General features: G+C 57.8%; 10 protein-coding genes across 10 annotated transcripts; 6 read left to right on the top strand and 4 right to left on the bottom strand.

The window, feature by feature from the left end:
- Window positions 1-32: 32 nt before the first annotated feature.
- SPRG_08277 (methylase) lies at window positions 33-832 on the bottom strand (the record flags this gene model as incomplete). Its single annotated transcript, XM_012347519.1, has 4 exons — window positions 33-122; window positions 167-268; window positions 318-390; window positions 438-832. The coding sequence occupies 4 exons, from the start codon at window positions 830-832 to the stop codon at window positions 33-35; spliced, it is 660 nt and encodes a 219-aa protein (XP_012202909.1).
- An 872-nt stretch (window positions 833-1,704) lies between these two features.
- SPRG_08276 (hypothetical protein) lies at window positions 1,705-4,377 on the top strand. Its single transcript, XM_012347518.1, has 11 exons — window positions 1,705-2,259; window positions 2,301-2,458; window positions 2,509-2,695; window positions 2,741-2,880; window positions 2,930-3,050; window positions 3,105-3,194; window positions 3,258-3,404; window positions 3,454-3,647; window positions 3,698-3,943; window positions 3,984-4,192; window positions 4,244-4,377. The coding sequence occupies exons 1-11, from the start codon at window positions 1,729-1,731 to the stop codon at window positions 4,354-4,356; spliced, it is 2,136 nt and encodes a 711-aa protein (XP_012202908.1). The 5' UTR covers window positions 1,705-1,728; the 3' UTR covers window positions 4,357-4,377.
- SPRG_08275 (hypothetical protein) lies at window positions 4,349-6,308 on the bottom strand. Its single transcript, XM_012347517.1, has 7 exons — window positions 5,967-6,308; window positions 5,786-5,916; window positions 5,397-5,740; window positions 5,206-5,346; window positions 4,932-5,162; window positions 4,612-4,868; window positions 4,349-4,559 (listed from the first exon to the last, which is right to left on the bottom strand). Exons 1-7 carry the CDS (start codon window positions 6,278-6,280, stop codon window positions 4,400-4,402), a joined length of 1,578 nt encoding a protein of 525 aa, XP_012202907.1. The 5' UTR covers window positions 6,281-6,308; the 3' UTR covers window positions 4,349-4,399.
- Window positions 6,309-6,487: 179 nt separating this feature from the next.
- SPRG_08274 (hypothetical protein) lies at window positions 6,488-7,532 on the bottom strand (the record flags this gene model as incomplete). The annotated part of the gene is made up of 6 exons (XM_012347516.1): window positions 6,488-6,592; window positions 6,643-6,822; window positions 6,869-6,929; window positions 6,973-7,024; window positions 7,071-7,216; window positions 7,264-7,532. The coding sequence occupies 6 exons, from the start codon at window positions 7,530-7,532 to the stop codon at window positions 6,488-6,490; spliced, it is 813 nt and encodes a 270-aa protein (XP_012202906.1).
- A 733-nt stretch (window positions 7,533-8,265) lies between these two features.
- On the top strand, window positions 8,266-9,471 carry SPRG_08273 (hypothetical protein; the record flags this gene model as incomplete). The annotated part of the gene is made up of 8 exons (XM_012347515.1): window positions 8,266-8,370; window positions 8,415-8,492; window positions 8,540-8,775; window positions 8,823-8,869; window positions 8,915-8,998; window positions 9,047-9,150; window positions 9,200-9,262; window positions 9,307-9,471. The coding sequence occupies 8 exons, from the start codon at window positions 8,266-8,268 to the stop codon at window positions 9,412-9,414; spliced, it is 825 nt and encodes a 274-aa protein (XP_012202905.1). The 3' UTR covers window positions 9,415-9,471.
- A 153-nt stretch (window positions 9,472-9,624) lies between these two features.
- Window positions 9,625-10,722, bottom strand: SPRG_08272 (hypothetical protein). Its single transcript, XM_012347514.1, has 5 exons — window positions 10,407-10,722; window positions 10,204-10,349; window positions 10,103-10,154; window positions 9,831-10,062; window positions 9,625-9,775 (listed from the first exon to the last, which is right to left on the bottom strand). Exons 1-5 carry the CDS (start codon window positions 10,661-10,663, stop codon window positions 9,692-9,694), a joined length of 771 nt encoding a protein of 256 aa, XP_012202904.1. The 5' UTR covers window positions 10,664-10,722; the 3' UTR covers window positions 9,625-9,691.
- A 2,005-nt stretch (window positions 10,723-12,727) lies between these two features.
- Window positions 12,728-14,604, top strand: SPRG_08271 (hypothetical protein; the record flags this gene model as incomplete). The annotated part of the gene is made up of 2 exons (XM_012347513.1): window positions 12,728-13,222; window positions 13,268-14,604. 2 exons carry the CDS (start codon window positions 12,728-12,730, stop codon window positions 14,570-14,572), a joined length of 1,800 nt encoding a protein of 599 aa, XP_012202903.1. The 3' UTR covers window positions 14,573-14,604.
- Window positions 14,605-15,638: 1,034 nt separating this feature from the next.
- On the top strand, window positions 15,639-17,829 carry SPRG_08270 (hypothetical protein). Its single transcript, XM_012347512.1, has 11 exons — window positions 15,639-15,943; window positions 15,991-16,083; window positions 16,134-16,243; window positions 16,310-16,463; window positions 16,520-16,638; window positions 16,683-16,720; window positions 16,765-16,886; window positions 16,938-17,108; window positions 17,155-17,238; window positions 17,300-17,357; window positions 17,405-17,829. Exons 1-10 carry the CDS (start codon window positions 15,653-15,655, stop codon window positions 17,324-17,326), a joined length of 1,209 nt encoding a protein of 402 aa, XP_012202902.1. The 5' UTR covers window positions 15,639-15,652; the 3' UTR covers window positions 17,327-17,357; window positions 17,405-17,829.
- A 651-nt stretch (window positions 17,830-18,480) lies between these two features.
- SPRG_08269 (hypothetical protein) lies at window positions 18,481-19,518 on the top strand (the record flags this gene model as incomplete). The annotated part of the gene is made up of 1 exon (XM_012347511.1): window positions 18,481-19,518. The coding sequence occupies exon 1, from the start codon at window positions 18,493-18,495 to the stop codon at window positions 19,516-19,518; it is 1,026 nt and encodes a 341-aa protein (XP_012202901.1). The 5' UTR covers window positions 18,481-18,492.
- Window positions 19,519-20,441: 923 nt separating this feature from the next.
- SPRG_08268 (hypothetical protein) lies at window positions 20,442-24,847 on the top strand (the record flags this gene model as incomplete). Its single annotated transcript, XM_012347510.1, has 8 exons — window positions 20,442-21,140; window positions 21,186-21,717; window positions 21,761-22,884; window positions 22,931-23,028; window positions 23,055-23,961; window positions 24,005-24,238; window positions 24,290-24,451; window positions 24,503-24,847. 8 exons carry the CDS (start codon window positions 20,442-20,444, stop codon window positions 24,812-24,814), a joined length of 4,068 nt encoding a protein of 1,355 aa, XP_012202900.1. The 3' UTR covers window positions 24,815-24,847.
- Window positions 24,848-25,150: the final 303 nt, after the last annotated feature.

Here is a 25,150-nt window from a genome sequence, read left to right as displayed (position 1 = left end):
ATGTGGAATACAAAGAACGTCGTTAGGAATGCTTACGCCTCGGCCACGACCTCCTGGATCGACTGCCGCGCAAATTTAAGGATGGAGAGGCGTTCGTTGAACGCTTGGCGCGACCGCACGACCTACAATCTCCATGGTGTTGCCTTCATAAGATTGAAAGCGGTACTGTCGTGGAAAAGCCGCTGGCAGCCATGATCCGCGCAATGTCTTTGGGTCGGTTCTCGGCCACAATGACCATATAAAAGACGCCCATCGGCGACAAGAGGTGCTACCAAAGATGGTTTGTCACGAAAAGAGTCGCGAGAATGCCAGTGTACCTGAACGAGGGGCAGGAGCCGGTCAATGACCTCGCGCCCGTGCAAGCCGCCGGCCCACGCTGCCTCAATGCCCCTATCCTTCACTTGTATGTAAGCTATTCGAAGCGAATCATGCAGTACGTGGAGCCAACTTCTTCGGACGGCGTCGGGACATACGGCGGGTTGAAGAGGAGCACGTCGACTTGGTGGCGCAGCTGCAGTTGTGTGAGCAGATCCATGCGCACAATCTCAATGTTGTGGATGGCATTGAGTCGCGCGGTTGCTTTTGTGCACGCCGTCGCTTCGTCGTTGATGTCGACCGCCAAGAGCAGCGCGGGCTGATCGATCGACGCGAGTTGCTTCATGGTGTAGACACCAACCACGCCCGAGCCCGGGCCAAGCTCCAGCACGAGCGATGGACTAAGGTCGGCTAGGAAGGGCGTCTCGTCTTGGATCGCATCGAGGAAGAGATATGTGTCTTCGGCCGGCTCGTACACGTCGCCGAGGACGTCGGGCGTTGTTGGCACGGCTGCCATTTTGCTGCTTGCAATTCATTGGCCCCGCCAAAATGCACTTTTTATCGCGCTTAAATTGCATGTTTTCATCTTTCTTTTACTATTCATATATATTATATTTTGAATTTATATATCAAAATATGCGAAACAGTTGCCCACTTACGCCGTGTGCCTGGATTGGCGGATCGAAAACACTGGATTGGAACGGCCCATACACTGTTTGAGAGGGATCCCGAACGCTGCCTTCGTGTTGGCTTTGCGCGTCATTGCCTGTGCTTCAATGCAGTCGCTCAGCTGCGAAAAGGTCATCGTGCTCGGTTGAAGCCAGTCGGTACACAAAAGTAGACACGGCTTTACGAAGCGATAGAGAAGCGGCTTACGTGTGTGTCCAGCTCAAACCCTCTTGTCCATCCTACTGTTCGAGACGCTGGCTACAAGGATACGACAAAATGAGCAGCTCACGTCGTAGCCAGCTGAGCTGAAGTTGAGCTCCGCTGACTGGAGCACACTCAGCAGAATGCGTGCACTTGCCGGTACTATTACGAAACTCAACGTTTACAGTCCTGGAGCCACAACGAGTCTCGTAGCGATCCAGCCAAGGTCAATAGTATGCCCACGCTAAAATCCTGGCATACCAGCAGGATGCATCTGCCTCCGAGCTTCGTTGGCGGCCATCTCACGATCAGTGGATCCCTGGCCAGCGTGCCAGAGTCGATCAGCTACCACGCGCATCCCGACTGCAACCACTTGACGTAAAATGAATGTTCTCAGAAGACAATTTCCACTACTCGGACTCAAGTGGAGACGCCTGCTTGGCTCATATGCGCTCCGCGATATCTTTTGATTCCGGATACGATGGCCGTATCCGGAATACATCCAAAACGGTTTTCAAGCAGTCGGTGACTGCTTTGACGAAGATGAGCTTCTCGGGTCGGTCCTCGGGCAGCGGGAGCAGCGACATGACGCAGCAGACGAACGGGCGCTGCTACATCCCGACGGTCCTCTCCATGCTCCGCGACGACTGGATCCACCAGCGCATGCGGCAGCGGGCCTCCGAGTACATGGAGGAGAAGGAGATCTCGCTCTGGGCGGGCACCTTCAACGTCAACGCCAAGAAGCCCGTCTCGGTCGCCGAGGCCATGAAGCTCTTGCCGTGGCTTCAGCCGACGCGCAGCCTCCCGGACGTCGTCGCTGTCGGGTTCCAGGAAATCGTCGATCTCAACGCGGTCAACGTGGTCGTCAACAACATGACGGCGACGCGCAGCCAGCAGTGGGAAGAGTCGCTTTCGGCTGCGCTCAACGGTCACATGTCCAACGACGCTTACGACGTCGTGCTGCACAAGCACCTCGTGGGCATCCTCCTCATCGTCTTTGTCAAGCGCGAGCACGCGCCGTTTGTCTCAGATGTCATGGGCGCGACGGCCGGCGTTGGCATCATGGGCGTCATGGTACTACACCTCCGGCTATGCGCCTCTTATGGCGCGTTTAGGGCAACAAGGGCGGCGTCGCCGTGCGCCTTCGACTCTACGACAGCACGCTCTGTTTTGTCTGCTCGCACCTCGCGGCCCACACGCACAACGTCTCGGGCCGCAACGCGGACTTTGCCAACATTTTGTCCAAGATTGAGTTTCGCGACGCCGACGAGGGGTACTCGCGCTCGCATCAAGCCCTTGGAGGCGTCTCATCCCAGCACGTAGGGTCCAGGAGCTCTTGCCGTCGCCGACGGCGGGTCATTGCATGGGGCTAGGCATCCCCAACCACGACTTTATCTTTTGGATCGGCGATTTGAACTACCGCCTCGTTGAGGACAGCAGCTTGACGATCGAAGACTGCTTTTTGCACGTCGAGAAGCGGAATCTGGACTACCTCCTCGCCCGCGAACAGGTGCGTCCGTGCCCTTCTACTATAGTATTGCTAGCGCTACGTTAGCTCTTGATCGAGATGGACAAGGGCAACGTCTTCCAGGGGTTCCAAGAAGGCGCGATCAAGTTTCCGCCCACGTACAAGTTTCAAGCCGGCACGTCGTTTTACGACCGTCGACCTGACAAGAAAGTGCGGGCTCCCGCGTGGTACGATCCCCAAAGCGTCTTGAATGGGTGCATCATCACTGCCCTGAAGGTGCGACCGCGTTCTCTGGAAGGCCAAGGACCCGTCAGCCGTGCGACAGTTGTACTACGGCACCGTGATGGAGCTCGACGTGTCCGACCACAAGCCCGTCGCCGCCACGTTCCAAGCCAAGGTAGGTGCTTGGCCGACGACTGCAATCGGATGCTATGCAGTGCGTGCATATCAGATTCAACACGAAGTCGAGGCCAAGAAGGAGGTCGTTCAGCGCGAAGTGAGTCGTGACTTTGACAAGTGGGAGTCGGACAACAAACCCAAGGTAAGAAGATGGTCCCATCATCCCTCTCTATGATGGACTTATTTGAGGACGACATTCCCATAGATTCTGATTTCCGACAGCGGGCTCATGGATTTCGAGCATGTGACATACCTCGTGCCGCAGACGAAAGCGTTTACGCTTGAAAACGTCGGCGTCGTGCCCGCGCACTTTAAATTCACGCCCAAGCTCCACGAGCCCGCCATCTCCAAGGTATCACCGTGTCGTCCAAAGGAAGCATCCGAAAGCGAAGGTGTGGTAGAGCTGGCTGAGCGTCTCGCCCGCGTACGGCGTCCTCGCGCCCAAGGAGCGCGTCCAGCTGCAGTTCACAGTGCTTGTGACTCACCACACGGTGCATTTGCTCTCGAGCGGCCAAGACACGCTCGACGATACGCTCATTTTGCGCGTCGCCAACGGGGCCGACCACTTTCTCGTCGTCTCAGGCTCGTTCTTGCCGTTCGTTTCTGCTTGCGCTTGAAATGACGTCTCATGCAATGCATGCATAGCACGTGCTTTGGCGCGTCCTTGGAGCAGCTTGTCGTGCGCCTCGAGCCCGTGCGCAAGCAGCTGGCGATCAAGCGCGACGTGACGAGCGTCCAAAAGATCCCAAAGGAGCTCTGGCGCATGGTCGACGACCTCTTTACACACGGCCTGCGCACGCCCAATTTGTTTCTGGACGCGCCCCTCAAGGATGCAGACGCTGCGAGCATTCGAGACGCCCTCGACGCTGGCACCGCTTTCCACCCGCATCGGTGCGTCACTCTACATGGAGCGACGCTGAGTGGTGTCTAGGCCGCAGGCCATGGCCGGCGTCTTGCTCCATTGGCTCCAAACTCTCCGGGAGAGCGTCCTGCCCGAGCAAGTGCTCAACCTCGAGAGCCCGCGGTCCATTGTGGACGCGCTGACACCGATCCATTACAACACGTTCATCTACCTGCTCTCCTTCTTGCGGGAGCTCCTCAAGTTTGGAAGCGACAACCAACTCCACGCCTCCAAGCTCGGTACCGTTTCCACTACAAGACGTGATGGCTCATACAAGTATCCTCATGTAGCACCCGTCTTTGCCCGCTGCTTTCTCGGGTATGCGCTCGATCGACCGTCGACGCCCAAGGTCGACAACCTCGAGCGGCTGCTCGTCCAGTACTTGACCCAAGGCACCTTGTAATATGATGCATTTGTACCACGTTCAAACCAGCAACGCGCTCGTCTCACGCCGCATCGTCGTCCTCGTTCGTATCGAGAAGCGACTCGAGAATCGCCTCGGGGGCCTCGACGATCGACGCGCGCCACGCGCACAGCGGCGCAAGCAGGGTAATGTACAGCAGCACCATCACATACACAACCATCGCGCCCGTTGTCGCATACGATCTACGCACACAATGCTCGTGGACCGCGCCTCCGTGGTCGGTATCACATGTACCTCGCCGACGTCCAGACGACGGCGGCGATCGCAGACCCAACGTCGTACAAGTTGAGGATGCAGAGCACGCCTGCGAGCACGATCGCGGCCATGCGCGTGCGCGCACCGTTGATGAAGCCTTTGCCCATGACGCTGCGGGAGCTTGTAAGCGTCACAAGCGGTACGAGCGCCAGCGGCAAGGCGAGGCTCTGGACGACGTGCAACGACGTGGGATGGATCGCGCCCTTGTTGTCCAGTGCGGACACGGCGAGCATCACCTACGACATATCATCCTTCTCGTCCTCGCATCATTATTGTCGATGAGATATATGCGTTCGAACCGCAGGAAGTAGCGCGAGCACGCGCGTGATGGCGATGCGCTGCCACGCTGGCAAGCGCAGCGGGACAAAACCCTCCATGACAAACTGGCCAGCGTACGTCGCCGTCATCGTGCTCGCTTGCCCGGCTGCGAGGAGAGCGATCGCCCAAGCGTGGGCCGCCGGGGCGCCCAGCGTGTCGCGCAGTGCGCTGCCGGCATCCACCAGCTCCAACGGCTGGCAGTAGCCGTACATCTACACCTTTCGACTCTATTTGCTCACGGAGAGAACGTCGTACTTGGGTGTGGCCCATGGCGCAGCGTGGACAGTCGTCGCTCACGGTGTGGTTGAGCACGAGGCACGGCGCGAGCGAGTAGTAGTTGTATACGGGCGACCCCGAGTAGAGGGCCGTCGCAGGCGGGAGACAAGCCGATTGATCCTAGCATGCAATACACGCGTGCGTCGGTGGCTCCATGTACGATTCTGTACCGGCAAGACCGAGCACGGGGCCGCGTAGAAGGCGTCGGCAAAGAGGCCGAGGACGGCGACGTTGACGACGAAGATGGTGCAGAGCGCGACGCCGACTTCGACGGACGCGTAGAGCGTCGCCGCGCGCACGGCGGAGCGATCTCGGCGGTTGAGCGGGCGGAGCGCGACGAGCGCCGAGTGCAGAAAGAGGTTGTGGGGCACAAGGGCCGGGCCGAGCGTGTTCATCGCCGCACGCGCGTTGACGTCCGTGATGAGGGGCACGACGCTGCCAATGGCGTCGGCCCAGTCGACTTTGACCAGACCAAAGTCCACCACAAAGCAGAGCCCCATGGCCAAAAGCAGCACTAACCAGATACGAGTAGTACTACAGGAGGAGCGAGAAGGCGCACCGGTGAAGAACGCCTCGACGTAGCGGACGCCGAGCACGTGCAGCGAGAGGAAGGCAAACGTCGCGCAGCCGATGACGAGGCAGCCGCTCCAGAGAGGGATACCCGTAAGCACATGCAACGCGAGCGCCGACCTACATGATGGATGGATGATGCAGAGAGAGGATGCGGAGGATCCATGTACCCGAGGATCTCATGCACATCGCAGCCAATGATCGCGGCCTCGGCCACGAGCCAGAGCACGAGCGCGACCGGTCGCGGGTACTCGGCGCTGCAATGCTCCGAGAGGCTACGCCCCGTGACCGTGCCGAGGCGGGCGGCGAGCACTTGGAAGAAGAAGCCGACGCCAAAGCTCAGCATGAGCACACCGAGCACGTCAAAGTTGGTGTACGCGCCGGCCTGCAGCCGCGCCTCGAGGCTCGACGGGCCAATGTACGCCACGCTCACGAGCCAGCCTGGCCCCACGTAGCGCATGAACTTGGTCCACGAGAAGCGCATGATGCTGATGAGGATGCTGACCAAAGCGAAAAATCTTTTTCTGCCACCTCTAAGAATGTATATCGGATATTGATTGTCAGGGGTTTTGGACAATGCGTACTTCTCGGACATCAGTGAATATGTAAATGGCACAACTTGTCGACGACTAGATAGACTCTATTAGCGTATATCTTCAAAAAGTATATCGACGTAAACTAACTCTAGCATCTACTGCGCCGTGCGCTGCGCAATGAGCTTTTGCTGGATGTTGGCTTCAAGGGCACGAATGTCTTCCATGGTCAGGCCAAACCACTTGCCCGAGAGACACTGGGCCTACAGTCGCTGACGTTAGAAGGTCGGAGGAAGAGGCATTGGGGTAATACCTGGCGCAGCGAGGCGTGGAAGAGACGGCGCTGGCGGTCGCGAATAAACTTTTCGGCCTTGCCTTGGAAGCCCCAGTAGTCAAAGTTGACGCGGACAACCTTGATACACGTCATGACGGGGTCGACCTTGGTTTCCCAGCCGCGCTCGAGCGGGCCACGTCCAGTCTTGGGGCAGACATACTACAGATCCTGTGAGCAAGGATGGCGAAGCGAAGCGATACGGTACTGTCGACGGGTCGTAGTCGTCGTCCGAGTTTTGGTTGGGCATGTCCGACTCAATGCGGATCCTACTGCGCATGAGCATGCCATTACCACGTATCAAGGTCGTACAGCTCGACTTCACGGTTCTTGAGCTCGTCCTTGGTCAAGTTGAGTGCGTTGGCTACGCCGATGATGAGGCTGCGCGGCTGGAGGTCGAGGAATCGTACCTGCGACGGTCGTGCCAGGCACGTGCAACGACTCGATCGAGATGGAAAACTTCTTCTTCGCCAAGTAGCCGTTGGTGATGACGGTCAGACAGTGCGGGTATGCGTTCCACGCTTCTTCAATGAGCGTCATGCTGTCTTCGGGACACCTACGCGTCCGAGATGAGCCTCATGGCCTGTTGCTAGCATGGCCTACAGCGCGCTGATGTAGCCCGGGATCTCGCTCTTGACGTAGTAGTGCTTAAGCGTGTACTGGCCGCGGTTGCGCGGGATCTTGCAGTTGGAGATCGCCGAGACGTCGCCGAGCTGGCCGTTCGTGTTGTCGTACGGCTCGTTCTTGAGGATCTCGACGCCTTCGCCGCCCTTGGTGTTCTTCTCGCTGGCGTCGACCACCATGTAGAGCTGCGCGACTTGGAACTCGTCGACTGTCATGTGCAGCGGGATATGGAATTCATGGACGAGCATGCTGCTACTGCTACTGCTACTTGGCGGCGACGACGACGATGGCAAAATGTCGAAGCGTCAGCGAGGTTGGAGATGGCCGCTATATTTCATTTCATGCCTCTGCATACAAACGTTAGGATAAGATTAAAATGACATTCTATTTGGTGCGTGGCGACCGTACTTAAGACGAAAATTCGTCGATTTTTCAAGTACGATACAAACCTGTCCTAGCTCAATTAAGTGCGCTGACGCCAAGGTGACAGATGGCACTTGCTGGCTTGCCACTTGAGGAAGCAAGCATGCAATACGGGTAAGGTCCTTGTGGACAAGAGATCGGACCGAATTGTTATGCAGTTTAGCTGACGTCTTGACAATAGCGAGCAGTCACCAGGAAGCGCGTCATCGAGGTTTCCGAGGACGTGGCAAACGATGATACGCTGCGAGACAGCGCTTGACTTCAACTTGGCCGCTGATACCATTTTTAGGGGATTTTTTCGTTGCAGATACCGAGGGAAAGACCGTAGTAGCTGTGCGAACGCCAACTCGACTAGAGTGCCACAACCGAATTGTACTATCGAGGACTCGGTAGCTCCATTTAAGGCAGCCTTTTTATACCTACAAGCATGCAAGGTCGAGGTCGATGGCAGCCTGTTGCTGCGTCAACGCCGTGCAAGGTTGGGTGCATTTAGATGTAGATCCGGATATGGCTACATATCCGGATCTATCCGGACATGCCAGACGATCGTGATTCCCCATGAAGGTCGTGCTCATCACTGGCGCGTCCCGCGGCTTTGGCCGGTCGCTCGCACTCGCCTTTGCGCGGAAGCGTCATCTCCTCGCCGACAAGACGGTGCAGCTGGTACGTCTCTGCCTCTCGCCTGCACCGAGGCTACGTATCGCTAGCACTTGTGGGCGCGCGATGCGTCGGGCCTCGCCGAGACTGCCCGCCTCGTACAGGACGCCACCAAGGACAACGATGCGGTTCGCTCGCTATGCATGTCGGCAAGATGACATTTCATCTTCTACAGGCGACGACAGTGCATGTGACGACGACCGTGGTTGACATGGGCGCCCGCGACGACTATGTCGGCAAGATTGACGCCTTCTTGGCGGCCGTGCACGCCCAGGGCCCATCGCAAGTGGTGCTGGTCCACAACGCGGGCACGCTCGGCGAGATCGGTCTCGCGCAGGACCTCTCGTCCGTGGCGTTTCTCCAAGACCACATGGAGCTCAACGTCTCGTCGGTGATGTGGTTCAACAAGCGGTACCAAGCGTCTTGATGCTATGAGGAGACTCTTATGGGAGTACTAGCTTTCTTGATGTCTTTGGCACCCGCGATGCGTCATCGCCCGCGCCCGGTACCGTTGTCTCGTGCTCTGAGCAGCTATAAAAGGATGGACTAGCGACGCCGCACGTGCTCATCAACGTGAGCTCGCTCAATGCGATCGAGCCCTTTGCGACGTGCAACACATACTGCGTCATCAAAGGTACGAGGTTGCTTGCCACCGGTTGGTGCGAAACAGTGTATTTTACAGCGGCGCGGGACATGCACCACCGTGTCATTGCGGTCGAGCAAGGCGGATTCGTCAAGACACTCAACTACGCGCCAGGCCCAATGGACACCAACATGCAGCTCGCGGTACGTCGGATTGTATGCGCTAAATAAGTGGACAAGTTGTCTTTTGTAGCTGCGCGAGTCGGACCGCACGGATGCGACGCTCAAGGGCATGTTCCAGCAGCTCAAAACGACGGTACGAATTTCTTGCAGTTCTCGCGTCGTAGATCATGTTGGTAGGGCACGTACGTTGACACGCTTGCGTCCGCGACGCTCTGTGTCGAGCACGTCTTTGGGCCGACATTTGTCTCGGGCTCGCACGTCGACTACTATGACATTGCCGCGTAGCTCCTTTCGCCATAAATCGAATGACAACCAAGCAACTGTACCCGCACTGAAATTTCGTATAATTGACCTCGTTTCGGAGACGCGTATCGCTGTCAGTGGTCGATCACTGGGGCAAGGTGGAGGTGCACACAGCAGTGGTAGGTAGAAGAAGACGTTTAGGACGACATCAATGGAGCACGCATGCGTTCTGCTGTGGTAGGTGGACGAGGATCAGGGTTATAAAGGGGTTAGGGTTATAAAGACAAAGCATCCATTGACGTCCTGGCAAGTGTCTCGTTTAGCTCGCAACGGCGTGTTTGGCTTCCAGGGTCCGAATGTCGTCGAGTGTGAGACCATGCCACTCGTGTGACGTACATTGCGCCTACACAACACCAATACTTTGAACAAATCATTGTTTCTTGATGCCGATCGTGTACCTGACGCGCCGACGTCATGAAGATGCCGCGGTGTCGTTCGGCAATGAACTGCTGCATTTTCTTCTCGAGGCCAAGGTAGTCGAACTTGACGCGAAGAAGCTTGTAGCACGTCATGATGGGTGTCGCCGACGTCACCCAGCCAGCTGCGAGTGGACCCCGGCCCGTCTTGCCGCATACATACGTCGATGGATCCATGTCGTCGACCGCGGTGTCTCTGGCCTCGATGTGCAATCTATGCTTGATCAGCGATTCCCAAGACTAGAGTTGACTACACTTCGACGGTGCGTGCAGCGAGCTCGACCGGTGGCAACAGGAACGCGTTGTCTACAGAGGGACTTGTAGTACATGCCATGAGACGCAATTGAAAATGTACCGGCGACCATGTGTCCATCAACGTACACCGACTCGCACGAGATGAAAAACTTTTCTTTCCGAAAGACGTTGCTTGTCATGGCCGTGAACGAGCGCGGGAACGCATTCCAGGCTTCTTCGATCAAGAGAAACCCTTCCTTCGGAAACCTAGTTAGTTGTACATGCGTGAGCCCTCGTGCATGTATGTTTTGGAAGGGCACAGACAGTGGCCGGAGGAAGAAGGGGAGGTCGTCCGACACAAAGTAGTGCTTGAGCGTGTACTGGCCTTTCGCGCGTGGAATCGCACAGTTGGAAATCGCCGAGACGTCGCCGAGCTGCCCAATTGTATTGTCAAATGGCTCGTTCTTGAGAATTCGCACGCGCTGTGTGCTTGTCTCGGCGACGCGGGCGACGACAAAGAGCTCGGCAATCTTATACTCGTCGGCCGTCATGTGCAGCGGAATGCGAAACTCGTGGGCCATGCTTCTCGGGCGCCAAAGGTCTTGTGTTCAAGTGCTTGTTCTCGCTCGCGGTGTTCTTCTTCTTCCGATATCCTTGAAGATTCAACAGAGGCGCAAGGTCATGCATGGCGTCATGAGCTACTCGTACAAGTTGTGCGAATCTTTGACATTGCGTGTTATTCGATGTGAACAGCTGTCTTTGTCTGGATACACGCAACATGTAGGCGGCGTGACGTTGCGCCACGTCATCGCGGCCACTGGAAAACTGCAGCGGATGGACTTCACGTATGGACTTCACCCCTTGATCCCATTTGCAGTTCTTGGTACAAGCGTACAAAGCCTCGCGCGTTTGTGCACTCGAAGCAGTCGCGCGTGTGTTTGCTGGCGGTAACAACCACCTTTGTGCAGAATATCCTGTCAGTCATCCCATACACACCGTTGGTACATGGTCTTTAGACGATGCTTGTATGGGAGACAGTGACGCGGTCGTCGTCGATTTGATGACTGGGAGCATCGCTCGTGGCCACTCGAACGAAGAACGTAGGTGGAGAACCAAATCGGGCGATGGGCGGGCTCGGTCGAAGGTACGGTCTGCGTTCAACATACTGTCAATAATGCGCTGCTACATCAACCTCGACATGGATGGGTGCCGCATCATCGCTCTTGAAATGCATTGAGAGAGGCGGGCCACGTACAAAATGTATTAATACCGGTATACATCGCCTTTTGGCGAAAGATATATTCTTGAACACCCACGACAGTACTTGCTACCGTTGACGGAAGTAGGAGGTCGTTGTGGCGTCGCACGGACGAGATCGCAATCTCCGTCGATAGTACTGCACCAATGCACCAAAGTTGGCGCGGGCAATTTGTCTGCACTCGAGTGCCATCTCTGCTGAAGATTTTGGTTGGCGTCGGCGGCTCAGTACCGTGTGGTACAAGATGATGCTGGTCTCATGCAATGCAGCGCGATGAAGTAAAACGAGAACTACGAGTCTCATCGTGCTCCTGCCACGTCCTCTTGCGTTCGACAGCCGCTCTCCATACACTGTTTCGAACACTGTTTGAAGCGACGGAACCGTATTTTTGGGTCCACTCAGGTTCATTTGGCGCCTTGTCTCGATACAGCGGCGCAGCTGCGCACATGACGTGACGCTCCCATCACATCACATTGCATACCTACGTACTCGATCCTCGTTCATGCACACTTCTACAAGCCAGCGACGTAGGAGAGCAGCGCTTCTATTTTGTTCGAAACCAATCCAAACACGCGTGGTGTGCATGGTGCGTCACTGTCCATGCCTCTTCTTCGGGCCAGTAAGGTTGGAAGCTTCTTGGCTGTACGTGGCGCCGATGTGGGCGCGTCACCGCAGCCAGCCTCCACCGCAAGAGCACACGCGCATGAAGAAGCCATATTCCATCTCTTGAAGTTCAAAAGGCCGCGAGGAATCTCATCGGCAAGCTGATGCCGGAGATGCGGCGTCTCCGGTCGACGATCGTTGCCACTCAGACGCGTGCTGGGAAAGCGCCTCTGTGGTCGACAATTACCGCCAAAGCACGTGGACGTTCGGGGCCGTGATACAGCTGCTCTTCGAACTTCGACATCAACGAGTCGCGTCTAGCGTCGTGGGCACGGCAAAGAAGCGACGCGGTGGCCCATCCATGCACCAGCTGCCTCCTACGTGTCGCCTTGTGTCGCAGCGTCGGTTCCGTGCGCTCAAAGACCCTCGCGCATGAGAGGTCCTTTGGTCCATCCGCGACGCATCCCAAAAGCCGATGAGTACGTGCCATCAACACAGCGCGACGGCTGCAGCGGAACGTTCCATCGTTGCAAGTGGTCAAACCGTGTCGAAAGACCAAGCCAGTGCGTAAGTCACCTTCTTGCGTACAGCGTATAAATTCTGTGCGCCAATCATATTCTCTAGAAAATAGAAGCGGACAGTGGATTGGGCCAATCCGGTTTGTCAACCGACCAATCGTCCCACGAGCGCTCGGTTTCCGGCATGACACACGGTATGGTCCTGACGTCATACGCAGTATCTCTAGTGCAAACTCCAACGAGGCCACTCTGCATCTTTGTCGCTCATGCACCACCTCGTACGGAAGGACCGGAGCCGCGACCGCTTCCCGCTGCCGCTGGACCACTTCCCCAAGCCGCACATGTCGGTGGCCGAGAAAGCGTTTTTTCAATCGGTCGCGCGCAAGTCGTGCACCAAGGTCATCTACTACGCGCGGCGCCATGGCGGGCCCGTCTCGTGGGTGCCGCTCACGTCGGCGAAAGCCCGCGTCCAAGTGTTTCGCGGCAAGATTCCTGGCGACACGAGCAGTCTCTCGTACTACTGCGCCGTCTCGTACATCAAGGCGACGCTCGAGGAGGTCGCGGCCGTCTTCTCGACCGACTCGACCGACAAGTACCGCAAGTACGCCAAGGTGTTTGCACCCGACTACCTCGACTGCGCCAACCTCTGCAACCTCGTCGTGCCCAACGACGAGAACCCGATGCACTACATTGGCATGAAGTGGCACGCGGTCAAGTCGCCAACGCTCTTTGCCCGCCCGCGCGACTTTTGCGTCCTCGAGGTATTACTGTAGAAGATGGCCCCGTCCTCATCGCAGAACGTATAGTGCCAAGACGAATTCGTCGACCGCAAGACGGGGCGGCGCGGCTGGGTGAGCAGCATGCACTCGGTGAGCTCGTCCAACTGCCCCAACATGGAGAGCTCGCTGCAGCTCGTTCGCGGCAGCATTTACCGGTCCGGCTTTGTGTTTGTCGAGTGCGCCGAGGACCCGACGCGCCTCGAAGTCGTGCATGTGCTCCAGGCCGACCTCAAGGGCAACATTCCGAGCTACCTCGTGTCGCAGATCATGAAGCGCCGCGTCGTCGCGCTCGGCCGGTTCGAGAGCTACTTCCAGCGCCGGCACTTGACCGCGCAGGGCTTCGCCGAGACGCTCGTCGCCAAGCACGAGAGCTCCGAGTGCGCCGTGTGCCAGCACGCCTTTCACTTTGCGACGCTCCACAAGCACAACTGCCGAAAGTGTGGACAAGTTGTCTGCCGCAAGTGCAGCTCGGTCTGGCGCGCGCTCACGGCCGACGCGAGCGGGAAGCAAAACCTTCGCATCTGCACACGCTGCGCGCGCGGGAGTGCACAGGCGACGAGCGAGCACTCGGCGATCTTTACGCCACGCCCGCTGAAGCGGTTCCAGTCCAAAGAGTGGTTCCTCTCGATGCGGTCCGCGCTCGTTGCCAACCCGTTTCGTCCGTCCGTGTCACTGTCCTGTGACGTCCACCACCAGCAGGATATCACGCAAGCTTCGCTCGAGGTCCACGAAGCACCCACGACCAAGCCCGTCACGCTGCGCAACACGGCCCAGTACCACCAAGACGACGATGCGCTCGACGACGACGTCCCCGACGACGACGAGCGCGAGAACGCGACGGTGTTTGGTCTCGACGCGGACAGCGTCGTCTTTCACTCGATTCGGTCGTCGTCCGGGCCGCTCTCGCCGGCCGAGAAGAGCGACTCGTGGCAGTTTAGCAACCTGGTCGCGTCCGTGACGCAGCGGCTCTCGGTGCTCTCGGACCTCTCGCCCGACGAGATGGTCGTGTACCAGCAGCTGCAGCGGCAGTCCGACTTGTCGTTTTTGAGCGTCGACGGCGGCAAGCTCAAGGACGAGCTCGCGACGCTCGACGAGACCGTCGAATGGGACGAGGAGAGCGAGAGCTCGCGCTACGACCTCCTCAGCGACAACCTCGTCCGCGAGAGCATCATTGAACGCAAGAACTCGAGCTCGCCCCGGAACATGGACGCCGTCGTCGCCAAGCTCGTCGCGCGCCTCGAGACGAGCACACGCGGCGAAGACCCGGCCATGATCAAAAACATCCTGATGGCAGCGGTTGCCAGCTCCGTCTACTCGTCGTCGTCGTCGTAATCATTCTTTAATTTATCGAGGTGGACCCTGGACGCCGCTTTGTGCCACCGTCTCAGACGATCCAACGGCATTCCCTCTTTCGAGGCGGGCGACGCGGAGGACGTGGTACGTTCCATGCCGCGACAAGGACATGCAGCATCGCATGAGAAATAAAAGCCCTTGTCGAGGGGCTCGGGTGGGCTGGTACACTGTACCCTTCGTGTCCCACCGGTACCGGTATGCACGTGCGACGTGTGATCCACAAGTCGAGCGCACTCTGTCGCCTTTGAATGTCGCCCATTACGCGAGCTTACTTGGCACGCGCCTTTCGACGATGCACGGAGACGATTGCATGGTCGTCCCACGCTCCAGTAGCTTTGTCGCCCGGGTTCGATGGTGCCAACGTTGGGTGCATTGCGCCGTCGCCACTCATTGCATACAAAGAGTACCGTGTAGAGCCCGCCGACGCTGCGACCCGGCGCACCGCTGACGCAGAACCTCGGGCTTGGACGAGTAGCCTCTTCGTGGCGCGGTCGCTTGGTCTTCGATTTTTTCAAGTTGATACGCGGCAGATGCGCAGAACATCATGACGCGCAGCTGGTCATAGCATGTCCATGTCAGAGCCATCATGGGCGTTGCCACGCTGAGAGCGCCCGAATCATCCGGTCTTCTCGTTGAAGCAGCCGTACTACGTCGGCGGCTACTCGAGTTGTCTCGTCGACGTTGAGATGCCGAGTCGAATCTCACTGCAAGTCGCTTCAAGCCACAAGCGCCATCTCGGGACATGCAGCCGACGAGCTTTGGAAAAAGACCGTCAATTTCGAAGCCAACCGTTTCGACCGACCCGGGCGGCCGTTTCACGGTCGGTGCGGGTGCCCGAAATTTTTAAAGTACCCACGTTGGCTTCCCCTCTTTTTAATGCGCTGTAGGGTATCCTCCATAGTGGTTTCAAGTGTATTGGCGTGTCCAGCGTATTAAAATACACGTGGCTTCGAGCGGCGGCCGGGATTCGATGGGCCTACCCCCCGGGGGCTGCAAAACAGCAGCGTCTATTTGCAGCCTTTCTACGGGCGCAGTTTGGCTTTGCGGCCGTTGGCGTCGATGCCACTGACAAAGCAGCGCGAGGCGCTCAAGGAGGCCGCGCGCGTCCTGCGCGACTCCAAGGTCGCGGCCTCCAAGGCCAACGAGGTCGAGGCCAGAGTCAGCAGCAGCGACGAGGACGAGAGCGACGCGACCTCGCTTGTCGCGGCCGTCAAGATCTTGAAGAAGAGCCATGCCGAGTGCATGGACAACGCGAGCTCGACGACGACAATGACGCTGGACGACATTGATACGCTGCTGACGGTCTTCATCGAGCTCGTGGACCCTGACACGCCCGTGTACACGCGCGCGGTCCGCTCGTCTCCTCTATGCACCGCGTTCTGAACGCATGGTACTAGGTTGAACGCAACCTTCAGCGCAAGTTTTCTTCGCACAAGCACGTCTTTGACGACAAGGTCCAGGGCTTTATCCACCAAAACTACTCGAGCAAGGTACGTCAATGGACTCGTACACTGCATGGCGCCTCACGCCACAGCGGCAGAACGAAGACTCGAAGGAGAACTTTCGCTCCGCGCTGCGCCGCACGAGCCTCGTCCAGCGCTGCGTCAAGGCTTTTCGCGGCTCGCGCCCGCCGACCCCCGAAGCTGCCTCGTACGTCGTCGTCAATATAGATCTCTTGCTTGCCGTCTTGCAGCATCTGAAACGATTTGTGCACAGAGCCGAGAAGCGCCACTCGCTCGACGGGTCGCCCGAGCGATCGTATCCGATCGGCACGCTCGAGGCGTACTGGGCCGCGGACCAAACATCGTCGTTTGGTGTCGTTAAGAAGGAGCTCTCCAAGATCTCCACGTGGAGCTTCAACGTGCTCGAGGTCCGTCCCACCCGATCCGATACCCAACGAGCGAGATGCCATGTCATCATCAATAGCTTTGCAAAGTCCAAGCCGCCGACGTGCTTCTTATCGTGGGCTGCACGTGCTTTGACGCCGAGGGCTTGACGCGCCACTTTCACATTCCCGCGGTCGTCCTCCGGAGCTTCTACTATGCGTACGCACGCGATCCCACGATGGACACTCATGCTGGATTCCTAGCGTGCAAAGCCAGTACTTGGCCAACCCGTACCACAACGGTACGCACCACATAATTGGACACTAAGAACTGATGGCGGGCTAGCCGAGCATGCTGCGGACGTGACGCAGTGCGTGCATCATTTCCTGTCGCTTGGCGGCCTCGGGACGCAGATTTCCATGCGTGGCAAGCTAGCCGCGCTCATTGCCGCGTCGGTCCACGACATCGTACTCGACCACGCGACGTGGGGCAAGATTTGTCTCATCGCGGACGAGTAGGGACACACGGGGTACTCGAACAACTTTCACATTGCCACGAACGACCCGCTCGCGATCCGGTATGCATACCGGTCGCCTCTGGAGAACATGCACTGCGCGCTCGCGTTCGAGCTCATGCAGAGCAAGGAGTGCGACGTGCTGGCGACGCTCAACGACCTGGAAAAAATCGAGGTAGCCACTGGATAGGATTGAGGGTTCAACATGTTGTCGTGTGCAGGTCCGCAACCTCATCATCGACATGATCCTCGCGACGGATAACAAGAACCATGCGATCCACCTCGGTCGTCTGGAAGGTCTAAAGGTAGTATACTAGTCGAGAATGCTCTGGGTTATCACATCTGATTTGGTGCGATTGGTATTAGTGCGGACGAAGACCAGACGGATTTTAGCAACCTCGACGATCAAAAGTTGCTCTTGCAGGTAGACATGATTGACTAGTGAGAGAAGTGGGGTGAATGGCGGTGTAGGTGGCGCTGCATGCGGCTGACGTGTGCAACCCAGTCAAGCCCATGGACATTTACTCGGTCTGGACGTCGCGCATCATGGAAGAGTTTTACGCCCAAGGCGACAAGGAGCGCGAACTCGGCATCGCCGTGAGCTTTGGCTGCGACCGCGTCAACCCGATTCCAGAAGCCAAAATGCAAGCAGGCTTTATCATTGGCATTGTCCGACCTGTCTTTGAGACGCTGGCCAAGGTGCCCAAGGTCTCGCTCAAGCACTGCTTGGACCAGGTCGAGCGCAACCTCGGCCATTGGCAAGACCAGCTTGCGCTCGCCACGTCGTAGCCCCGATGTACACTACCGGTCGATCCCTTGACCCGATCCCCTATTCCATAGATTTCTTCTCTGTACTCTTTTACCCCACCCAATATAGACTTATTATCCCTTTGTGTGCCCTCGACACGCCAACTACAGTGGAAACAGCGAGAGAGATCCTGTTGATTGTACGACGCAGAACAACCATCCATGCCTTTGACCCTCTCGATTCCCCGTAATGCATGTACCACCGGTTGTACCCATGTCGGTACTTTGTCTAATTGACGTTGGCTTGCTCGCGATCGTGCGTCATCGTCGGCAAGCCTTCTTTTCAAACACAAGTCTGGTCGACGGTGGTAGAGTTATCATCGAGCGGAGCTATCGAGCAGTATCGAGAAAGGATGTTCTTCTTGTGTGACGATGCGTCGTCGCACGCTGCTGTGGTTCGATCAGCCGTGTCCCTATCTACGTGGGAAGCATGCACTGTTACGTCAGCGTGCCACGAGCGCCACTGGCCACGAGGGCAACTGGGTACATGTACGACTTCATACGAATGAACGTACCATGGCACTTGGCATTTGTATAGATGTACGTAAATCCCACTGAGTACTTCGGCGCGTTGTGGTATAGTGAAGCCAAATGTAATCACCTAACGTGTTTGTGTTGGGCCGTTACGAGACATCGTCGATCGACTCCAAGTGGCAATCCTAGGGTTTGATTGGCCAGTTGTTTGGCAAGGTCACCAGCCTGGTTGCCGCCCAAGGTGCGCAGCTCGTCATTTACAACCAAGCAGCAGCAGCATGAAGTACTTGGGCGCACTCGCGACAATGGCCTCGCTGGCCGCGGCAGGGGTTTCCTGCGAGCTCCCGCTGGATGCGGTCCACAACCCGGACGGCCGGCACCATCTCGGCGACGGCCAGCTCAAGTACGTCTTTGGCTTGCCGCAGGACGATGGCGCCATCTACCAGGTCTGCGCCGACGGCGTCATTACGTGCTACGAAGAAGACGGGACGGCCGATAGCGATGTCGATGCGATCGTCGACTGCCGCAAGGCCGAGGCGAAGCGGCGTCTCGGGTTGGCCACGGACCGGAAGCGGCGGCTCTGGCCGCTGGCCACGCTCTGCTACAAGCTCGACGCGCCGTTTGACGACGTCGAGCGCCGCACCATTCAGCGTGCGATGCACGAGATCGTGGAGTCGACTGGCGTGACCATGCTGGACGTCGCAAACTGCAAGCACCACGACGCGATCTGCGGCGGCTGCGCGCACTACGTGTCGATTGCCCAAGAAAGAAACAAGCGCGGGACGTACGCCGAGCTCGGGTACCGGCACAAAGCGGGGCAAAAGCTTAACTTGCTTCCATCGGCGTTCGAGCACGGAATGGGCTCGGTCATGCACGAGATGCTGCATGCGTTTGGCGTCATCCACGAGCACGCGCACCCGGCGTCCGAGGCGATCGTGCTTCGTGGCCAGTTCCTTGGCGCATCGCGCAGCAACTACATGCCGATCAAGGAGGCGTTCGTGACGCAATATGACATTCACTCGATCATGCACTACGGCGTCGGTCTCTGTTTACCGACCGATAAGAGCATCAAGTTTTGCGCGATCGACCAAAACGAAGACGACGGGTGCGTCGTGCCCGAAAAACATCACTGCGATCCAGCAACCTCCAAGGTCCTCGGGCAGCGCGATGGCCTCAGCAGCGGCGATATTCGCAACCTCCAGATTCTGTACGGCCTCGAAACCACCGTGACGCGCCACGAAGTCGCTGTGCAGCAAACCGTGCACAAGCGCATCCACGCCCACGGACGCCACGCCGATTACTAGTACGTACAAGGTGCCCTGTGGTTTTTAGTTGTCCTACAGTCATGTTGATAAAAATCGTCCAATTTGGCCTGCAATGGAAGTGCACTTGTTTTGTGAACTCGAGGGCTGTCTCAAGTGCAATCGACGGTGGCGGGGCATGGTGGCAATGCCGTTCCCATCAGATACGCTGAGAAGTTTTGAAGGACGTGATACAAGAGCGTGGTGGATCGTGAAGTAGAATGTGGTGGAACTTCATATTGACGTTGGATTTTAAGGGTTTCGAGTCATCAGTGCAGTACTCCCTCAAAGAGGGGTGTCTCCTCAATGAAATTCAGAGCAGATCTTGGTTTTTGCAGCATCATTTGACGGTAGCGTGTACGCACTACTCTAGCTTCTATGACTATAACAGAGGTGATGTACGATGATCATCAGTGCAGTACTCCCTCAAAGAGGGGTGTCTCCTCAACGAAATTCAGAGCAGATCTTGGTTTTTGCAACATCACACGATCACGACTTGTCCTAGACATCTAGATTCCTACTCATTTCCAGTTCGACGCAAATTCCAGACTGACACAACCCTGACGGATCCGATCGCGCTGCCACCAATCAATTGCGCTATTTTTCCATCGCACACCATTTGCGTGCTTTCACCGGGATTCCTTCCAGCTCCGTGCCTGGTCTATCAACAGAAACCTTGCTGCTTGGGGATATGGATACATCGACTCGACCAGCGCCTTCTCCACGTATGGATTGCCGTTCATCTCGCACGAATCGAGCTGGCAAGCGTACCGCGATGTCAGGTTGGGTTATAACACTATATTCAGATTGCATGCTTTAGTGTGCAGCATTTCGACATCTTTTGACATCTTTTGACGTAACCCGGTGAAAACCCGGAGTTGGCTCACCAAGTTCGCGCGCTCGAGGTCCTCGAACAACTTGCCGCCATGGACCCGCGGGCGCAGCAGGTCCTCTTCCAGCAGCGGCAGCTCAACCGGCAGGCCGAGGCCAACGTATGGGGTGATGGAGATGAGTACGTGGACGAGATGGACATGCTCCAGAGCCAAGCGATCCGAGACACGGTCACGGACCTCGACGACGCCACGATCTCGGGGACCGTGATGGAGCTCTACCGGGACATGGAGTTCCTCGACCTCCTCGACTTCGTTAAGGGCCTCTTCCGCGGGTCGACCAAGGGCGAGCTCGGGTCACGTCCGCGCAAGTTCGAGGTCCGCCGACGCACGCTCTTTCTCGAGCTCCTCGAGCTGCTCATGCAGAGCCACTTGGCGCAGACGAAGAAGCACCTCGTGTTCTGCACGCAGCTCGTGGACCTCCTCCAGCGCGAGATCGACACATTGGACATGACGAGCGTCCCGAGCCTCATTGAGCATGTTCTCCTCGGCATTGAAAAGGCGTACCGGGACCAAGAAGAGTCGGCGAGCGTCATCCCGATGCCACTGCCCTCGGCCGACCTCCTACCGCATCTCTATGGGCGCATGCTCTGCTTCTCGCACGTGGCTTTGCCATCGCACGCGCCGTCGATCTGGGACTTCTCCGACGAGGCCGAGTGGACCGGCGCGGTCTACGTCGAAAAGTCCCTCGACCGGCTCCTCCAAGCGCGCTGGCCATTACGCCTCCTCGCCCAGGTCCATGAACCTCTTTGTCCGATTCTCTTACAGTATCCAATCTAGATGGTCAATGTGCTGCGGGAAGTAGCGTGGTCGGCCGACCAGCATGCAGCGATCTGCACCAAATTTCTTGCGCAGCTGTCGATTGAAATGACACCGATCGAGGACGGTATGCAGCCTGATTATGCGCTCTTACCGGGCTTGTACTACCATTTGCTTTTGTTTGTGCGGGACCACCCGCGCAACTTGAAGGCGATGGTGCTACAGAGCCTCGTCGCGCACCTCGACCAGCTTTCAATCGACGCCACCAAGCCCAAGCACCACCGCGCACCGACAGCTGGCCACGTTGTCTTTGGCCCGCGCGAGCTTCGCGCGTTCCAAGCGACCATCTTGTACCAGCTTGAGAAGCTCCTTGCGCAAGATACAATGCTTGGCGCGGTCCTCCTCGAGATGCTCATGCCGTACCGCCTCACCCAGTCGTGGACCTCGACGCACTTTGCGCTTCTGCTCTTGCTGCGCAGCCACAACAAGTTTACGGCGACGATCGACAAGAATTGCCTCGAGTACTTTCACACGCTCGCGACCACTTCCTCGGGTACGCCCGGTGCGCGCGTCGTTTTGGTCTTCACAGCGTGTAGACGGCGTGACCTTGCTCCTCGATGTCCTCGAGGCCTTTGAACGCGGTCAAATGGAAGTTTTGCTCTCGAGCGCGGTCGCCCTCGGCTTCTCGCTCTTCGAGTCGAAGGACCAAAAGGTGCTCGACGTCGGCGTCCAAGTCATCTTGTACACGTTTCGACACCACGAGTGCGTCCGCGCGAGCGTCCTCGAGGCCATTGTGCATTGGTGCTTGTCGACAACGTCCATGACGTCGCTGCCGCCGAAGCTGCCGCACATCAAGCTCCTCGGCGCGCTCTTGCAGCACTGTGTCATGGACCTCGACGCGGCCTTTCTCGACCGCGTCCGCGACCTCCTCGAGTACCTTCCTGGCTTTAGCTTGGAAGTCGCGCGCTCGGTGCTTCGCACGTTGCCGCCATTGCTCAAGCACAAGGTCCATTTGCGCAACGCGCTTGTGCTCACGCTGCGAAAAGCCATGTTTCGGCGCGAAGAGTCGTCGCGCGCGATTGCCATCCACGGGTTTTGCACGATCCTCGACTGCGTCCTGTCGCTCTCGGGCAGTGCGGGTGGGAAGCCCAAGTACCTCACGCAAATGGTACTTGCCCACAACGCGTCCTCATCACGTCCGCTCTCGTCGCAGTCGCTCACGCAGCGGGCGTTCGTGTCCCAGTCGCAGTCCATTTTGGACATGGACGCCATGGAGTTTGATGCTGGACACCTCCCGAGCGTCTTTCGTCAGTTTGCTGGCATGTTTCGCCGGGCGATGGCGTGTCAAAAGAGCGTGCGCGCAACGCTGTACCGCGAGCTCAAGACCCTCGTCAAGCTGAGCCCCGACTTGGCGTCCAGCGTCGAAGACCTCGTGTGGCCAACGCTCTCGGCCTTGATTGAGACGAACGCGGCGCTGACGCCGGCGCTGCAGCTCAAGCCCGACGAAGCGACACCGCTTTTGCTTGACCTCGTCTTGACGTGCAGCCCCGAGAAAGTCCACTCGGTCCTCGAACGCCTCTTGCACATGGAACTGCAAGACTATGAGCTCGATGCGTCACCGATGGACCCGAGCGTGCGCGTCACGGCCGCGGGCAAAGCCACGATCGATCGCGCGTCCGACTTGCTGAAGCTTTGCGACGTGGTGCTCAACTATGTCTGGGTACTATATTCGGGTCTTTCGTTTGGCGTTGATGATGGGTTTTTAGGGAAAAGACGATGGCATGCGGTCGTCCCGCCTCCGGCCCGACCAGCTCGAGCACACGCTCAAGCTCGTGCAGCTCCGAGAGAGCGTTCAAGAGATTGTGTCACCGTCTCAAGCACCGTCGGCAGCGTCTGGCGGAAAAAAGAGCGCGGCCCCAAGGCCAAAGCCGACAAGGACGACAATGCAATCAAAGCCAAGACCAAGACGGTCCAGCCGTCCGCGACCGGCTCGACTGCCAGCCCGGTCATGACACCGCACTGTTTGGTGCACCCGCGCAACCTCCTCATGGCGCTGCAGTCGATCTTTGGGCATGGCGACGTGACGCACCACTACAACGTCCAGCAGTGCGTTTTGCAGTACAGTCACGACCTTTTGCTGGAGTGGAGTCTTCTCTCGAGCCGAAGCTGGCTCGAGGTTAAGCCGCTCCTCATCTTTCGCATGTCGGTGCGTACGCAAAAGGATTTCCTCGCGCAGCTGGCGCGTCTCTTGTGGTCCGCGGCGGACGGCGGCCTCTCGGCGACGGGAAAGCAGTCGCTGGCCGCCATGGCATACGAGACGCTCGTCGTACTGCTGAGCATCGCGCCGGACCTAGCCGAGTCGACGCTCGGGACTGTCGAGCACATCCAGAAGAAGATCTTTGCTCTTTTGCGGCAGTCGCACGAAGCCGAGGCCGACCTCGTGCTGCAACTGCTCATTACGCACTGGTACCCACGCCTACCGACGCGCTTGAACGCATGGAAGTGGATGGAAGCCATTTGCATTGGCCAAGCGCTCACGTCGCTACCGCTGGTGACGCGTCTCTTCACAACGCTCTTGCTCGAGCCCTCGTACCGCGTGCGTATTTCCACGGCGATGCTCGCGTACCTCGAGGGCGGTGACGCCGCCGGCAACGACGACGAGGACGACGACCGCGTCACGTATGCGTGCTTGAACGCAAAGACGATTGTGCTCGTGGCCGGCGTTTTCCTCGATGCGTTCGACAAGTCGTGCGGTGCCACCGAGCATACGCTCAAGACGGTCAAAGCCATGTCCGAGGTCGGTCGTCGTCTTGTTGATTTGAGGCTTGATGCGTCGGTAGGTGCAACTGGACGCTGTCTTGGACCAGCTCACAGAGCTCAGTCGTGTGATTGCGCCGCTCATTACTGTCTCATTTCCGCACGGCCCGACGACTCTGCGGCTCTTCCGCATGCTGCTTCGCCTCTTCAAGCTCCACGCGCTCGCGATCCAGGCCAAGATCAAGAGCAAGGTCTCGCAGGTCTCGCCACCGCTCAAGACGTTTCTGGACGCCACGAGCCGCGAGCTTGCGCCCCTGGTATGACTGCGTCGTGAGCTTTATGGACGGTACATGTACAAATATGTGTAGGTCCTCAACTTTGTCGCGTGCCACCACGAAGAGAACAAGCGCAAGGCGGTTGCCAACCCCAAGAAGAAGATGCCGGCACAGGAAGCCAAGCTCATTCCAGACGTCATTTATCAAGTCGAACAGTATGACGTCGGCATCATCAAGCTCTCCAAGCGCTGCAAGGTATTTTGAATGGCATTGGAATGCAACACAAATGAGGATGACGTGCGGTAGACTACCAACTTTAAGCGCTGGTGCATTCGCCGCCAAGCGCGTGATTTTCGTTTCAACCAAGACAAGGTTCAAGTCATCATTGGGGCCAACGACAACGACGAGGCCGATGCGGACGACGACGAGGACGAGGACGGTGGTGTCGCGGCGCCGCCCGAAGAAAGCGAGGACGAACAGGCACCGGACGAGGACGAGGAGGACGACGACTGTCCGGCCACAGCTCGCCACGACCAAGAGGACGACGACGATGACGACGATGACGACGCGCAGTTGCAGTCCCGCCACATCAAGCGCCGACGTCTCATGCGCGATTAACCTATTCTTTTGTTCGCGCACATTGGAGCTGACAATAATGCGAGCGTGTCGAGCTGAGCTTGTCACCCAACCACGACGCTTCTGAGAAAGCTTTCTGAGAACGATCTGCAATGTGGTACAGATTGGTATCCCATGCAAGACAGGCGGTCAAGGATACACGCATCCTCCTCGTTGGAACCTGAGAACGCTTTGGGTTCTCAAGTGTGCTTCAAGAAGGCGATATTACACCCGCAGCTGTCGCTCCACATCGACAGCAGCCGCTCGTGTCGGCGAGGGCTCTTCTGCGCTTGGTTTCGGCGCTCGCCAGACGTGATCTTTTCGCACAGACAACGTGTA

Source organism: Saprolegnia parasitica (genome assembly GCF_000151545.1).
Source record: "Saprolegnia parasitica CBS 223.65 unplaced genomic scaffold supercont2.36, whole genome shotgun sequence".
NCBI classification, from domain to species: domain Eukaryota; phylum Oomycota; class Saprolegniomycetes; order Saprolegniales; family Saprolegniaceae; genus Saprolegnia; species Saprolegnia parasitica.
The sequence above is the reverse complement of the archived record's forward strand: the minus strand, read 5'-3'. Positions and strand labels throughout refer to the sequence as shown.

Bases quoted from the DNA above. Each gene is read 5' to 3' on its own strand.
- SPRG_08272 (XM_012347514.1), bottom strand. From the start codon at position 10,663: ATGGCCCACGAGTTTCGCATTCCGCTGCACATGACGGCCGACGAGTAT. The intron at 10,350-10,406 runs GTCTGTGCCCTT...ACAACTAACTAG, and splicing joins CCCTTCTTCCTCCGGCCACT to GTTTCCGAAGGAAGGGTTTC. The intron at 10,155-10,203 runs GTACATTTTCAA...GTCCCTCTGTAG, and splicing joins TGATGGACACATGGTCGCCG to ACAACGCGTTCCTGTTGCCA.
- SPRG_08275 (XM_012347517.1), bottom strand. From the start codon at position 6,280: ATGCGCTTCTCGTGGACCAAGTTCATGCGCTACGTGGGGCCAGGCTGG. The intron at 5,347-5,396 runs GTACAGAATCGT...ATTGCATGCTAG, and splicing joins CCCCGTGCTCGGTCTTGCCG to GATCAATCGGCTTGTCTCCC. The intron at 4,869-4,931 runs GTTCGAACGCAT...GATATGTCGTAG, and splicing joins TGCTCGCGCTACTTCCTGCG to GTGATGCTCGCCGTGTCCGC.
- SPRG_08270 (XM_012347512.1), top strand. From the start codon at position 15,653: ATGCCACTGACAAAGCAGCGCGAGGCGCTCAAGGAGGCCGCGCGCGTC. The intron at 16,464-16,519 runs GTCCGTCCCACC...CATCATCAATAG, and splicing joins GGAGCTTCAACGTGCTCGAG to CTTTGCAAAGTCCAAGCCGC. The intron at 16,721-16,764 runs GTACGCACCACA...ATGGCGGGCTAG, and splicing joins GGCCAACCCGTACCACAACG to CCGAGCATGCTGCGGACGTG.
- SPRG_08276 (XM_012347518.1), top strand. From the start codon at position 1,729: ATGAGCTTCTCGGGTCGGTCCTCGGGCAGCGGGAGCAGCGACATGACG. The intron at 2,459-2,508 runs GTACTCGCGCTC...CCCAGCACGTAG, and splicing joins TTTCGCGACGCCGACGAGGG to GGTCCAGGAGCTCTTGCCGT. The intron at 2,696-2,740 runs GTGCGTCCGTGC...GCGCTACGTTAG, and splicing joins ACCTCCTCGCCCGCGAACAG to CTCTTGATCGAGATGGACAA.